Genomic DNA, 13,690 nt, shown 5'->3' on the forward strand with positions numbered 1-13,690 from the left:
GCTTCTCCCTATGCCGAGGGCCTCTACAGAGCTGTGCTCCAGCCCAAGGGGGTGCAGAGGACATGTCCATGCACAGAGGGCCCCACTCTCCAGAAGACAAACAGAAATGGGCCCAGGGAACAGGTGGACGTTCTGAAGCAAGAATTTATTCCAAGTGCCTATGTGGGTGTAGACAGCAGAGACCCACCTTTCAAAGCAGGTCAGAACCTCTCACAAATAGTCTCCAGCCCTAGACCTTCCCTTGCCACATCCCTGGCCTGAGGCCGGAGCAGGGGAAGGGACTCCTAGTTGCCCCACCAAAAAACACAGGTACTTAAGGGCTAAAATAGAATTATACAGCCTTATTTTTATTAACATCTAGCAAGAAAAAAAAAAAAAAGAAGATTCCCTTCTTGCTCCAGCCCTACCTCCACCACTTGAGCCCTCAGGGAGCAGCGTCTGCCCAGGGAGCACCTGCTTCCAGAGGTGTCCTTGGAGCCTGGGCACCTGTGCACGGCCACCGCTGTGCCTGCAAGTGGACCACAGGCCCCTTCCTCCACAATGTGGGGACAGAAGGGCAGCTGGCATTTCTCCAGCCCTCAGCTGTCAGCCTTGGGAACTTGGAAAAGATCAGCGATGTCCAGCAGAGCTTGGCGGATGTGGTTCCCAAAGCGCTGGGCATTCTGCGGGAGTCAAGAGCTCAGACCAACCTCCAGGTGAGCCCCCGCCCCTCTGTCCCCACAGGGAAGGATTCTTCCCCAGCCAGACATGCCCTGGGGGGGGACCCCTCCTCAGGCTGAGTGGGAGCAGGAGACACTCACTGTCTCTGAGCTTGAGAACTTGCTGGAGACGTGGAAGAAGATGGTGTTCTCACCCGCGATCATGTAGGAAACCCCGTAGCCATCATTAGCTACCTGAGGGCAGCACAAGGGGTGAAGAAGAAGAGGTGAACTGAACCTTGAGTATCTGGAAGCCAAGCTGATGTTATCCTTGCTCTGCCCACAAGATTCACAGGAAGGGCCCATCCCCAGGAAACAGTATGAAAACAGAAGAGAAGACCCCACTGGGGGTTCCAGGACCTCAGGTTCCCTCAGGAGGCTCAAGAGCACGTTCCCTCAGGAGGCCCCCCTCACATTTGCAGGGGGTCTCTAGCTCCCCGACAAACTAGCCCACATGAGCGTCTCAGTGGGATATCTGGACTGTCTCCATAAGCCCACTTCAAAGGGTACAGAAGCCCTGGGAAGGGTCACTCCAGCAGTGGGTGTCAACATGGGTGGGGTCCCAGCCACCTTTCTTGCTGGGGTCGACAGGTACCTATCCTGTTTCCAGGCAGGGCAGGTCCAGGGCTGTGCTCCTGCCTCTGGCCTGACCTCCTCGAGGCCCTGCGCTCTCCGCTGACACCCCAGCCCCTGGTCCTTCCCACCTGTCCACCTTCAAGGGCACTTACAGGGCCAAAGCCACCGCCAGCACCCAGGTGATTGGGGTACTTGTTTGGGTCAAACATGCGGATCTGGAATTGAGCAGTTTGGCTGGTAGAGAGGCGCCAGGGTTCTGAGAGCACCTGCAACAGGGAGGCCGGCAGTCAGGTGCCACGCACACCTGCGGACAGGTGCGTGAGCCTGGCACTGTCCTGGCTAAGGATGCAGAAGGGACAGGACGCAGGACCTTCCTGATTGCTGTCCGTGGTCCCCTAGTCTGTTCTCACCATCACAGCCTCTGCACAAAACCCACCATCAGGTGACCTGCCTGTCCGTCCCCTGGCTCCGCCCCTGGCTCCGCCCCCCCACCCCTCCTGCTGTCCCTCCCACATCCCACACTCCTGCCTCAGTGTCAATGTCCGGGCACTGGAGGTTCCCTCCACCTGGACGCCCCGGTTCCCCTGAGCCTCTGACCTTCTCTCACGAGCGCTGCCACCACCTGACATATCATGTTTGTCTCTCCATCCCCCCTCACGCCAACAGCCACTCCACGAGGGGGAGGCTCCCGCTTGGTGCCAGTCCACAGGCCTGGGTGGCGTGTGGGCCGGGAACACTGGCCCCAGCTGTCCGGACAGAAAACAGGCCGAGACCCACCAGGAGAGGGCCTGAGGACAGAGGGCACGCCCATCAACACTGACCTCAGCCAGGAAAGGGGAGCTGACCCCCAGGAACTTGGAAACCACGTAAAGGCAGAAGAGGTGCCTGTCAATGCCAGCCCCTGTCATGGCCAGGCGGCACGCATTCTGGTGCTTCTCAGCTGCTTTCCGGAACAGATCTTGGAGGTCTGCTTTCTGGGGGCAGAAACGGAGCAGTGAAGAGTAGCCCTGACCCTACAGCAGGCAGGAGGCCGAGCGGTCACATCAGCGCGAGGCCATGGGGGGCTCACCAGGTGGCGCCCCTGCACCATGGCCTGAACAAAGGCCGTGGACTCGCAGGTGCAGGAACGTACGGTCTCTGTCCGTCCCTCCCGGAACATCCTGGTCATCGAGGCTTCATAGGTCAGGCAGAACTTGCCTCTGTCCTACGGAACACAGAGGGATGAATCTTGCAGGTGGGCCCTGGTGCCACCCCTGCCTGCTCGGTGGCCTGGGGCTCCTACCCGGAAGTATGCCAGCTGCAGGGCGATCTGCACGAAGGCGTCAGGGCTGGTCCGGCACTTCTTGATGAGGCCTTTGCCAAAGGGCAAGAACTGGAAGCAGTACAATTCCACGTCGTCAGCCAGTGCCTTGGCCACCTGGTAGGAGCTCTCGATGACTGCCTGGCACTGCCAAGACACGGAGGGGGTCAGCTGGGGGCAGAGCTCTCCAGGAGGACTCCAGGGTCACGTCCAGGAGGCCTGAGGATGTAGGCAAGGCTGGGCAGGCCTCAGTGTGCTCGACATCCTCAGGAGAAGGAGACGCAAAGGACAAGCCAGGGGCATCAGCACAGATGCCTGGCTGGGCTTTGTCGGGGAGGAAGCACTGACAGGTACTCCCTGGACACGAGCTCACACCTCATGTCTTTCTCCAGCCCCGAAATAGTTCTGGGGTCTCTATTCTCCCTGTAGCCAGTCTGGACCATGAGACACTCTGGACCCTTCCCCTGAGGGTGGGGCTGGGACAGAGGGGAGGGCCACAGGGCATCTCAGACACTTGTCACTCTCGCACACCCACCCCTGCCCCTTCTCGGCCCGCACACCTGCTCAGGAATGTCCCACTGCAGCCGCTGAGGGGGGGCCAGCACAGGGTTGGGTTTGCCCAGACAGTGCCCAGTCTCTGAGTAGCCCAGGTCGAAGCTGTCGGTGCCCAGGACAAACTGCAGGGGCAAGGTCAGGCTGAGAGGCCGTCCTTGCCCTGCTGCCCCCGTCCCCGCCCCGCCCCTGCCCTGCAGGACCTCTCCCAGGGCCTGCTACCTCCCAGAGGTGCCCTATGATAGGGGCGTCTGCCCATGCGTGTTCTGTGTTGAGGCCCAGCTGGCCGTTCTTGAAAGCGATGAGAGTGAAGGACTTGTCGAACCACCTGCAGTGGGCGGAGATGGGGTGGCGGTGTGGGGGCAGGGGGAGGAGCCCGGGGTGGGCGGGGCAGGGGAGGAGCCAGAGGTGGGCGGGGCGGGCCCTGCAGTGGAGCTGGGGGTGCGGTACCTGTTGTAGCAGCTGCCGTGCAGCAAGGCCTTGCCGTAGAGGCTGAGGCTGGCCTCGTCTTCGGGGTCATAGCGGTGAGACTCCTCATCCAGGGCCACAAAGAAAGCAGCGCGCTCGATGGCATCCAGGGCAGCCTTGTTCTTGCCGGAGCCGAAGAAGGCCTGGCGTACCTGAGCCCACTCCACTCTGAGGGCGCGAGGGCAGAGTGAGCGGGGGGGGCCCCTGTGGGCGTGAGGTCACCTCCCAGGATCTGTGTCCCCCTTCTCCACACACCCCCACCTAGCCACCAGCAGTTAGAGGTCACAGCAGCTACCCTCCTGCCGCGCCCCTCACGACCACAGGTCCTGGTTTACGCAGAGGACGCTGGGGCCCACGCTCCTCCCTTGCTGAGGGCTCTGGCCGAGTTCCAGGGTGGCACACAGGACCCAACTCCTCTCCTCACGGCGCTTGAACCTGGGCCCCAATACCTTCCCCCTGCGGTGAGGGCCGCCAGTCTCTCCTCCCCAGGCTGGGGCGGGGAGGGGTCATCCAGGATCCTCTGGAACTGCATCTCCAGGTCCCGAGGCTTGAGCAGGCGGGAGCCCTCATAGAGCCACAACTTGAAGAAACGGCCCTTGTGGTAGACGGCTACGTGCCTGCTGTCTGTGAGGTGCTGCAGCACGTCTGTGGCAGAGGCCATGAGTGGGCTCAGGCGGGAAGGTAGGGAGCTCCTCCCTCCCCCCATGCCACTCAGGATGGCCCCCCAGCCTCACACCAGGTGACCGCATGGACCCTTCGCCTGGCCTCCCTTCCCCTTCCCTGGGCGGAATCTGCTGGCACCAAGCCAGGCCCCGTGCCCTGAGCTTCCCTGTCTGTCATTTAATGCCAACCACAGTCCCATGAGGCATTTCACAGAAGAGAAAACCAAAGCTCTAGGAAATCCCACAGACTGTCCTGGCATTAGAAATGCGGGTGCTGCTTGGCGGCCCTGGGGGCCCTGGGCGTGCCCACCCCTCCTCCTCCTCTACAGGCTCCTTGAGCGGGGAGCTCCACTAGGCCTCCTGTTGATCTTTGCGCGGGAGACTCCGGAACTGTGAGCCCCTGCAGGGGAGGGGCTCTGACCTGGGTCTCCCAGGGTCCCACTACTAGCACCGTGCCTGTAAACAGCAGGTGTCTACTATCGGCCACAAACTATTTTTCGCAGCTACATGACCCTGAGACACTGAGGACGCTTGGTGACCAGCAGGCGGTAGGGCATCTGGCTGTGGTGGGCCCACAGCTGGGAGGGGGCGGCCTCCATCCTGCAGCCCCAGCGCGGGCGCCCAGCCGCGGCCTAGTACCTGTGTCCTTCCCTGGGATCCGGGTGGTGTTGAACATCCTCTCCATCTGGTAGGAGCACATGGGCACGATGCCCAGCGCCATCACCTAGGAGGACGGCCCAGCACAGCTCAGACGCAGGCCTCCTCTCCCGGTCACGCCCTCACCCCCAACCCAACTCACAGGCTTGATCTCTTCACGGTCAAGTTTACGGCGATACATGATCATGGCGTGGACAATGTTTCCCAGGCGGGCTGCCTGCACGTCTGTGTTCTTGACGAGCACTAAGTCCTACAGGGAGAGAGCAGAGCCTGCAAGGAGGCTGCGACAGGTGTGCACAGTGGCATCTCTCTGTCTGGGGTGTCTTGCCCCCTTTCCCCAGTCCATCCTGCACAACCTCTGAGAACCAAGTACAAGAAGTGAAATGCATAACTACTGATCAGATAACCCCCTGCCGTGGCTTTGACCTGAGCTGCTTTTCCAAACCCATTGTATTTGTTGATGTTTTGTTTATTTTTCTTTGAGGAAGGGGTTCTGCCACTACAAAACAGCTTAAAACCTCTGGTCTAGACAAATTGCATATAGGTTTCCGGAAAGACAGCTTTGTGGAGGAGGAAAATGGCAGCATGCTACTTGAAACGTGCTTTGGAAGTGGGAAAGCAAAGAGGTGCACAGGGCAGTGGCTGGGCAGCCTCTCCCAGCTGGCTGTGCACAGTCTTGTACTAGGAGCAGGAAAAGGGTCAGTCATGTGGGATAGGGACCGACAGTGACCCCCTGAGCTCTACAAGAAACAGCTCTGGATCTGCTTAAGACACACTTAAGGAAGTTCCCTGGTAATGGCGTCAGGATGGCTGGGAAGTTGTGGCTGGAAAGCCAGCGAGGGAACAAGGAAGGAAGTGAGAGCGCCTGAGCTGGGCAGAACAGTGAGCCTGAGGAACTCTGGGAGTGACAGTATCAGCCTGTGGGGTCTACTGGGCTCTCCAGACCCTCAGTATCCCCGTCGCCTGCGAGCTGCTTCCTGACTATTCTTCCAGGATATGACCACCACCCCCACCCCCGCATCTTCCCTCTCCTTCAGGCCTCACTTCAGAACCCCCACTTGCCTACAGAAACCACCACTAGGGCTCTGAACTGTCCTCCAGGTTCCTTGCCCTGAGACCAGAGCTGGGGACAGAGCTGAACACACAGGAGCCAGGGTGGCTCTAGCCCTTACCATGACATAATAGTTGCTGTTCACCATGAGGGGAGTCCTGCCTCGAAGGTAGACATACTCTTCCCACCAGTCGCTCACCTGCGGGTGGGTGGGAGGTTGGAGCTGGGGCAGAGGAGGGTGGGCTGTGAGCAGCCAGGACACAGGGTGGGAGAGGGTAAGCCCGGGAGGTAGAACTCACATAATTGGCTGCCCACCATGACTTGAGTACCAGGTACTTCTGCAGCCTGGGGGCAGTCTTCTCCTGGAATTCCTTGGCCAGCGTCTCCATTCGGTAATATTCCTCGTCATCCAATAAGTGTTGCACGGATTCTAGGTACTGTCCAGCCAAGTTATTGCCCGTGTGAGGGCCAGTCAGCAAGAGCTGCCTCTGTCCTGACCTTCTTCCAAGCCCAGCCCCATTGCTCCCTCTCAAGCCGACTCTTTGTAGGGGACAGTCCCTTATGTTTGGATAAGTCCTCTGAGTCCAGCCTGCCCTGCCCACCGGGATGTCTGACCCAGGCCCTCACCCGATGAATCGTGGCTGACACGCTGGGCACGGGCAACTTGGGCAGAGATGTCTGGAAGCTGTAGAGCATGGGCCGCTGGCCGGACAGAAGGCGGACACACATCTGGGGGTACAGAGTGGAGAATGTCGAGGGGGAAGCCGGGGGAAAGAATGGAAACTAGCAAACACTGGAGGGGCTACCCCAGACCCTCAGAACCGGGACAAACCCCGCCAGGCAACAGTGCCCTGCCTGGCTGTCCCCTCCAGCTCAGAACCCAAAGTGAGGCCCTGGGGTCTCAAACCCGATGCCTGGACCCCTCCACCAGCTTCTGCTCACAGCCCAGACTCTGGTGAAGTGGCTGGTCTGGCCGTGCATCTCAAACAGCCAACCGTGGTAGGAAAGCAGCAGTTTCAGGGTTTGGCGGAAGAAGAGGATGCCCGTCATCCAGACCCCCGTGGAGAAGATGGCCATGCTGAGAAGTGTCCGCGTCTGTGGGCTCCGGTAGGGGCCACATCTATCAGAGAAGGGGAGAGGACTGCAGGGGGGTCCACTTGAGACCAACCTCAGGGAGATTCTGACTCTGCAGTCCTGATGTATGTGAGCCATCTTGGGGGAGGCACCAAGGGAGGAAAAACTCCCTGGACACACCCACATCTGAGCCTCTGAGTGCGTCACACTCGAAGTTACAGAAGTAGGGACTGAGATGGTGGTCGCCCCCAGGGAGAGCTGCCCCTATTACCTCCAATGGCTGTTGTCCTGTAACTGCCCAGCTCAGGAACCTTGGCCTTGGAGCCCACCCAGCCCTTTCTCATGGCCCCACTTCTTACCCCTCAGGAAGCCATCTCTGGATAAAACAGACCAGCCCCATGGAGATGTCCACGTTGCAGTAGGAGGAACCCAGTGTCGTCATGACGACGAACAGCCAGCTGGTGGGGCTGCCAGGGTACACACCCCTGAGGATGCCATTCTGTGGGCAAAAACAGGAATGCTCACAGAGCAAGGACTGGGGTAAGCAGGCACCTATGAAGTCTTTGCCTGTTTTCACTTCTCCTTCACGTCTGGTGGACCCCCCCCCACTCCCACACCTGCAGCACCTGATTCCTGTGTCCCACTGACACTTCATGCACACCCATCTCCTCTCCACGCCTTGAGCACCCCTCTGGTTTCTGCACTGCTGGAGCCTGTCACTCCACAGAGCTGTCAGCCGAGATGGGGGTGGAGGACCTTGACAATGGGCAGCAGCTGACACCTAGCCTCTGCCTCCCTGGAAGGCTCGATTCTGCACCTGCTGGAAGAGACCAGAACCACCTGCGCCCACCTTGATGCGAATCAGGCGTTTCTTCCAGGAGTTTATGCCGGACAGGTAGATGTGTTTTAGGGCCTCCCGACTGAGCCGGAAGTCGACCCCCTCTGGCGTCACCGTGAACTGGAAGGCCACAGCCTGGTGCGCTTCCGCCATCCTGTGGGTTGCTGGGCACCTGGGAGTTGCTGGGCACCTGGGAGGTGTCAGGAGGGTGTGCGGGGCAGCTCGGCCGCCCGCATCGAGGCCCCGCCCCCGGGCACTGGCCGCACCCCCAGCCCGCCTCCCTCCCCTTCCGCCCTGGGTCGGCCACCCGCAGCGCCGAGGCCCCACCCCTGGCCCCCCAGCCTCGGCAACCGCCGCAGAACCTTCGTGCGATGGTGCGGGGGTCGGAAGGGGGTCAGGGCCTTGAAAACGTCAGGAATCCCGAGGACAGTGTAGGGCGGCCTCGGGGTGGGGGCTAGAGGGGCCCCGGAAGCGGAGTCGGTCTGGTCTGGAGTGAGGTGGGGTCTGCGTACCCCCAGCGCTGCCACGTGGGACCCTGGCACCAGCCTCAACCCCCCTCCCTCGCCCCACTTGCCGGCTCAGAGCCCTGGGCCAGGCCGGCAGCCCAGAGCCACCCCCAACTCCACTCACGGCTCGGGTGTGCTCCTGTCCGCTTGTGGGGACAGTCACTGTGGCCTGTGTCCCCACGTCCTTCAGGCCTGGCCACCTAAGTCCCGCCCTCACCGGGAACCTGACACCCACTCCCAAATTTGGGTTGAGAGAACAGTTGGGGGTTGGCAACCAGAATCTCCCCGGCTCCGAGGCGAGAATCAGGAGTGGGGGGGCGCCGGGTTTCTGCAAGATGAAGATGGCTCAAAGGTCTGAGAGCCTGGGGCGCCCAACGGGTCTCACGTGAGGATGGTGGCATTAGAGCTAAAAATAGCCGAATGTAGGGAAAAGGTCACCAGTGTGTCAGCTGTGCCTCCTGTTCCCTGATCTCCAGTGCTCAGGGTTGGGCAGCCCCACCCCGGGGCCCTCTTTGTACCCCATAACTCCCCACTGCCCGACCCAAGTCCTCTGAGTACGTATCACTTCTAAGCTGGAGCCGGGGTGGGGGACAGCAGAATGGACCCCTAACCACTTTCAAGCCCAGATTACCCAATAGCCACGCTTTTCAGGAGGGGAAACTGAGGCTCCTAGCAGTGGCCCCTTTGTCAATCTGTGTGCAGTCCTTGGTCGGTACCTTCTGCCGCACCCAAGCAGGGTTAGGACGGTGTGAAGGAAGAAGCTAGTTTATTGTCTTAAGGTACACATCCCAGGGCTTCTGCCCACTTGCCTGCGGTGGGGACCTGCTCAAACTCGGGGGGTGAGGGGGAAGGTCAGCCTCCTTAACCCCAGTCTCACTCGGGCTCAGCCCAGTCCCCAGGGCCTCCCCTCTGTCCCTCCCTCCAAGGTCCTGCCCTGGAGGCTCCAGGAGAAATCCAAGGAGTTGGGATGTGGAGAGTCAGGATGAGGGGTGGAAGCTGGTCAGCTCTCCCTTCTGCTGGAAGTAGAACTGGAACCGAGACTGGGCGTACTCCTAAGGAAGGACACCCGCGCACTGGTGAGAAGGGGTGGGACTAGCACCCCACACCCCCCTCAGTCTGCCCACAGCTGGCCTAGAGGGTCCGAGGCCTCTGCTGCGCCCCATCCCCACACCTAACTCACCCAACCTGGTTACTTACCAAGTAACCAAATTCTATAGTGGACATGGATGCCTGGAGGATGGACCAGAGACCCCAGAAGAAATGAGATGCCAGAGCATACCTGAGGGGGAGCAGGAAAATGGGGGTTCAGAGCACATTTGGCACTGCCTGAACCCCCTCCTCCAGGCTGGTGAAGCCCCAAAGCTCTAACTTCTCCCCTATTGTCTTAACCCCTACCCTGTCCTGACTCTTCCCACTCTCAAACTGTTCTTCCCCATCAGCCTCAGACCTCATCCTCACTTCCTGCCCCCACTTTGCACTGACCCCTAACCTGCAGCCCAGTGAGTCTACCTGCCACATTCCCCCCCTTGCCTCTGCACCCTGCTCCACCCCTGCCCCACACGTCTTTCCTCACCTATTAGCCTCTGCCAGCAAATCTGCTTCCAGTTTCCTCTGCTCCTCTTGGGAGATGGTCTCACCTTTCTTTACCTCCGCCAGGTAGTGGCGAATAAAATGGAGCTGAGATCAAAAGACAAGAGTCAGGAAATGGGGAGACTGGGGAGCATTTCCCAGTTAACACCCTTGCTCGCCATTCCTTCCAGACTTCAACCTCCTTCTCCCTTCTAAGCCAGGTCCTGCTCCCAGCTTCTGGCCCACATACCTGCTGTCCCCGGGTGGGGTAGTTTGCAGGCTGCGCTTTGTAGAAAGGCCACTCCTCATGAGTGTAATCGTAAACCCACTCACAAAAATGGTTCCCAATGTCAAAGCCCCTGAGGGAATAAGGTGGACACTCAGTCCCCAAATACGCTGGGCAGCTGGGATGCAGAGATGAAGGCCTGGTCTGCTTTTCCAGGGCACTGTGGGAACAGACCCATGGGAGGCCGTCCTCTTACCCTCACCTGTAGTTATAACTGCTGTACTCGAAGTCGACCAGCATGAGGCCGTCAACGTTTTCTGGCTCTGAGAGCAGTAAGATGTTCCCTGGAGAAATGTGGTGAGGTTCTGGTCACTCCAGGGTCCTCTGGCCCCCCTCACCTGAGGTTGGGAGACTCAGATGCCTTCTCCTACCTTCCTGGATGTCATTGTGGCAAAAGACCACTGGTGATGGGGTAGAGTCTAGCAACTTCCTGCAGGGGAACACGGGCATGGGTCCTGAGCAGGAGTGACGAAAGGAGGGTCAGAGGCACCCGCATGGGCGAGGCCTTGACCCCAGCCTTCAGCAAATCCTGGGTAGGACCCCACTAGGTGCCTGGCACATCTCCTGTGCTCTTCTGTCCCCACCCCCCCACCGCTGCCCCATCCTGCCTGCCCTCACCTGAGGCTGCCCATCTCGTCCTGCAAGCTGTACATCTCCAGCAGGTTCATCTGGGGGAGGCCAGTGGTGGGTAGGTCCTGGATCTGCTTTAAATACCTGAAGCCCAAAGAACAGGATATACTCACTCTGCTATCCCTCCCCTCTACCCCAGGCCAGGCTGTCCTACCCGTTCGATCACCGAATAACTTGTCTGGCAATCATTTGGAAGCCTGTTGCGTGAGAAACCATGCTAGACAGTGGGACACTTGATCCACTCAGCTGGAGAGGTGGACAGAGCACTAGATGCATTCAGTCACAGCCCAGCGTAGTAACTGCCAACATGAGGGTTCGGCCTATGTGCAGGAGCCCTGAGGAGGCCCCCGACTCACCGCTCCATGGTCCCAAATAGCCAGTGGGGCTCCTTAGTGAAAGGCATTTCCATGCCATGGAACTGGGCCATCTTCGTGGCGATGGCTGCGGACAACACAGGCTCTCGAAGCTCATGCGTCTTCAGTGGCCGGCTCTGCACCCAGGAACCTATCAGGGTGGTGAAGGGGCTGGGGCAGGAGGGGGGAAGGGTGGGGCAATGGAGGTGGGGGAAGTCAGGGCTTGGGGAAAATTCCCTACCTGGGGTGAGGGATGTGAAAGCAGACATTGGGAAGGGGAATAGGGGCTGGGGAAGGAGATGCTTCGGGGAGGTCGGGGCCGGGCTCGTACTGGGATGTACTGTTCCAGCCGGCCCTCTGGAAAGACTCCGTAGAGCTGGGGCCCCAGTGACCGCTCTGCAAGGATGGCGAACATTACACTTTCAAGGACCAAGGAGTCCACTCCCTTAAGGAAAACAGACAGCGAAGGGACCACGGTCACAAGGGGCCAGAGGCAAAGTGGCGCTGACAAACACGAGGGTCTTCTTGCTCCTCCCACCACATCTGGTTCTATCTGGTTCTATTTGGTTGGTTCTATCTGGACTTCCTGTTCTATTGCCCGGGGGCTCCAGAGCGCGGGCGTTAGTATCACAATGGACAAAACACTTAGCCCCTAAGGCTCAGTGTCCTCAACTGCTTAGTAGGGACCATACCACCTGCCACACTTGGGTGAGAGGACCTGAGGCCACTGCGGCCTTCACTCCCTCCTCACCTGCAGGATGGCCCCGTACAGCCGCAGCAGCACCTCCCGGGGCTCCTCGCCAACGCGGGGCAGGTGGTCAGGCAGCGAGCAGCGGAAGAGCAGGTTACTGAGGCCTCCGCTGCAGACCCACAGCAGGGCGCGCTCAGCCCGCCATCCGCTCCACCGGCCCGGCGTCCAGCCCCCGCGCCCCGCGCTCCCCCGTAGCTCCCGGCCCTGCCCCGCCCCCGGCCCAGGAACGCTGAGTGTCCCGAGGGCCCGAGCCTAAGCCTGACCCCGGCCCGAGCACAAGAGGGGCTGACCCCTGACCTCCCACCTCACGGGGTCAACCCTCAGCTCCTCCGGCCGTACTCGGCGCCAGGCCCCGCCCAAGTACTCCCGGCACCACTGGTAGGCTCGGCGCTCGGCGTCTCGCGACCGCGCCGAGCCGCGCCTCCGGCTCGGGGCCGCGTCGGGGCACACAGCCTGCCGCAAGCTGTCCTTGGCCAGGCGGCCTCCAACAGCCCCGCCTCTGGCCACATCTGTCCCCTCAGCCGCCATGGCTCGGGCTTGGCCCGGCCAACGCCCCGCCGCGCACAGACCCTTCGGGCGCGCTCGGATCCTTCCGGCTGCGCTCGGCTCCGCTTCCGGCCAGCCTGCGCTGCTCGGGTCGTACTCGGGTCTCCTTGGCTCTGTTCGGCTCTTTGCGGCGCCGCTCGGCTGTCTCGGAGACCCTCGTCCGGGTGCTAGTCCCGATGGCTGTGCCCCGCCCCTGCTCAGAGCGAAGGCCAATGGCCTCTCTCTCTTGGCGGGGCCGCTCGAAAAGACAGTGCTGTTTGGACCTTAACCCGGAAGCAGGAAATGGTTCGGGCCAATCAGAAGCGTCCTGAGCGGTCGGGCCCACGGCGCAGTGGTGTGTCACGTGAGCGAACCACGTGGGCGGGTGGCGCGTACTGGGCTGAGAAGCCGGTCCGGCGCACAAAGGCGGTGTCACCGGGAAAGTGCTCGTGAGGCGAGGTGGGCCTTCGTCAGGATCTGGGAGCGGACAGGGCAGCGCGGGCAGCGGCGGCGGCAGCCCCTCACTGTACAGATTTGGCCCCCGGGGCAGTTGGGCAAGGAAGAGGGCCGTTGAATGAGTGTGGCGAGTCCTGAGTGTGGGGGAAAGGGAGAGAGTGTGTGTGTGTGGCTCACATCTAGGGGGTGGGGAGTGTGGGGCACCTGGTAGGTGCCGAATAAACATTTGTTGATGCGTAACCTTAAATCCCTCCTCACCGCTGAGACTCCCTTGTCAGCTGAAGCCCGCCGCTGGAGGAGGCTATTGTTACCCTGCTTGAAACCACTGTCTTCATGTCCTGCTCCACTACCCCTCTTGCCTCCAGACCTAAAATCAAGCCCAGGAGGAGAGGCTCACAGCTTGGAGCAGGCACCTGGGGCTGCATCACGTCTCCTTGTCCCACCGCAGCAGTTTGAAATGCCTCCTTGCATTTCTTCTGCCCCATGCTGGAGTGGCGACCAGGAAGACTTGATCCACGGGGATCTGTGGCGCTGTTGGACCATGGTGTTCTTTGGGGTGAAGTAGATGAACAGCTGACCTGAGTGGTGTTTGATTTGAATAACGAGAAAGAGATCAAGAATTGGTGATCAGAAAGCAAATGTCAGTCACTGCAATGGGAAATCATGATCCCTCACTCTGTATTTAAATCTGAGCCAGTTCTGAGACCTGGAGTCCACTGGTTGAAACGGAGGCTTGGT

At 60.4% G+C, this 13,690-nt stretch overlaps 2 protein-coding genes across 4 annotated transcripts; both read right to left on the reverse strand.

Annotated features, from left to right (window-relative positions):
* Positions 1-131: 131 nt before the first annotated feature.
* CPT1B (carnitine palmitoyltransferase 1B) lies at positions 132-8,165 on the reverse strand. 2 transcript variants are annotated; one of them, XM_029205762.1, is made up of 18 exons: positions 7,889-8,148; positions 7,398-7,537; positions 6,907-7,084; positions 6,592-6,693; positions 6,264-6,401; positions 6,086-6,187; positions 5,056-5,163; positions 4,896-4,980; positions 4,044-4,239; positions 3,577-3,762; positions 3,349-3,454; positions 3,135-3,251; positions 2,557-2,721; positions 2,344-2,478; positions 2,096-2,248; positions 1,427-1,540; positions 801-893; positions 132-662 (listed from the first exon to the last, which is right to left on the reverse strand). In XM_029205762.1, exons 1-18 carry the CDS (start codon positions 8,027-8,029, stop codon positions 579-581), a joined length of 2,343 nt encoding a protein of 780 aa, XP_029061595.1. In that variant the 5' UTR covers positions 8,030-8,148; the 3' UTR covers positions 132-578. The 2 variants fall into 2 exon arrangements, with proteins under 2 accessions (XP_029061595.1, XP_029061596.1); XM_029205763.1 differs by having other exon boundaries at positions 334-662; positions 6,086-6,163; positions 7,889-8,165.
* Positions 8,166-8,269: 104 nt separating this feature from the next.
* On the reverse strand, positions 8,270-12,750 carry CHKB (choline kinase beta). Of its 2 annotated transcripts, none has more exons than XM_029205815.1 (11): positions 12,276-12,706; positions 11,972-12,080; positions 11,462-11,665; positions 11,224-11,357; positions 10,856-10,951; positions 10,609-10,667; positions 10,440-10,521; positions 10,202-10,310; positions 9,956-10,059; positions 9,580-9,661; positions 8,270-9,434 (listed from the first exon to the last, which is right to left on the reverse strand). In XM_029205815.1, the coding sequence occupies exons 1-11, from the start codon at positions 12,497-12,499 to the stop codon at positions 9,360-9,362; spliced, it is 1,278 nt and encodes a 425-aa protein (XP_029061648.1). In that variant the 5' UTR covers positions 12,500-12,706; the 3' UTR covers positions 8,270-9,359. The 2 variants fall into 2 exon arrangements, with proteins under 2 accessions (XP_029061648.1, XP_029061647.1); XM_029205814.1 differs by having other exon boundaries at positions 9,128-9,434; positions 11,552-11,665; positions 12,276-12,750.
* Positions 12,751-13,690: the final 940 nt, after the last annotated feature.

The sequence above is a fragment of the Monodon monoceros genome, unplaced genomic scaffold (assembly GCF_005190385.1).
Source record: "Monodon monoceros isolate NGI ecotype Baffin Bay Population unplaced genomic scaffold, NGI_Narwhal_1 Super_Scaffold_6, whole genome shotgun sequence".
In the NCBI taxonomy this organism is placed as follows: domain Eukaryota; kingdom Metazoa; phylum Chordata; class Mammalia; order Artiodactyla; family Monodontidae; genus Monodon; species Monodon monoceros.

Bases quoted from the DNA above. Each gene is read 5' to 3' on its own strand.
- CPT1B (XM_029205762.1), bottom strand. From the start codon at position 8,029: ATGGCGGAAGCGCACCAGGCTGTGGCCTTCCAGTTCACGGTGACGCCA. The intron at 4,981-5,055 runs GTGAGTTGGGTT...CCGTCCTCCTAG, and splicing joins ACCGTGAAGAGATCAAGCCT to GTGATGGCGCTGGGCATCGT. The intron at 2,249-2,343 runs GTGAGCCCCCCA...TTCTGCCCCCAG, and splicing joins TGGTGCAGGGGCGCCACCTG to AAAGCAGACCTCCAAGATCT.
- CHKB (XM_029205815.1), bottom strand. From the start codon at position 12,499: ATGGCGGCTGAGGGGACAGATGTGGCCAGAGGCGGGGCTGTTGGAGGC. The intron at 11,666-11,971 runs GTGAGGAGGGAG...GTTTTCCTTAAG, and splicing joins TGTACGGGGCCATCCTGCAG to GGAGTGGACTCCTTGGTCCT. The intron at 10,952-11,223 runs GTGAGTCGGGGG...TTTGGGCTTCAG, and splicing joins CTATTTGGGACCATGGAGCG to GTATTTAAAGCAGATCCAGG.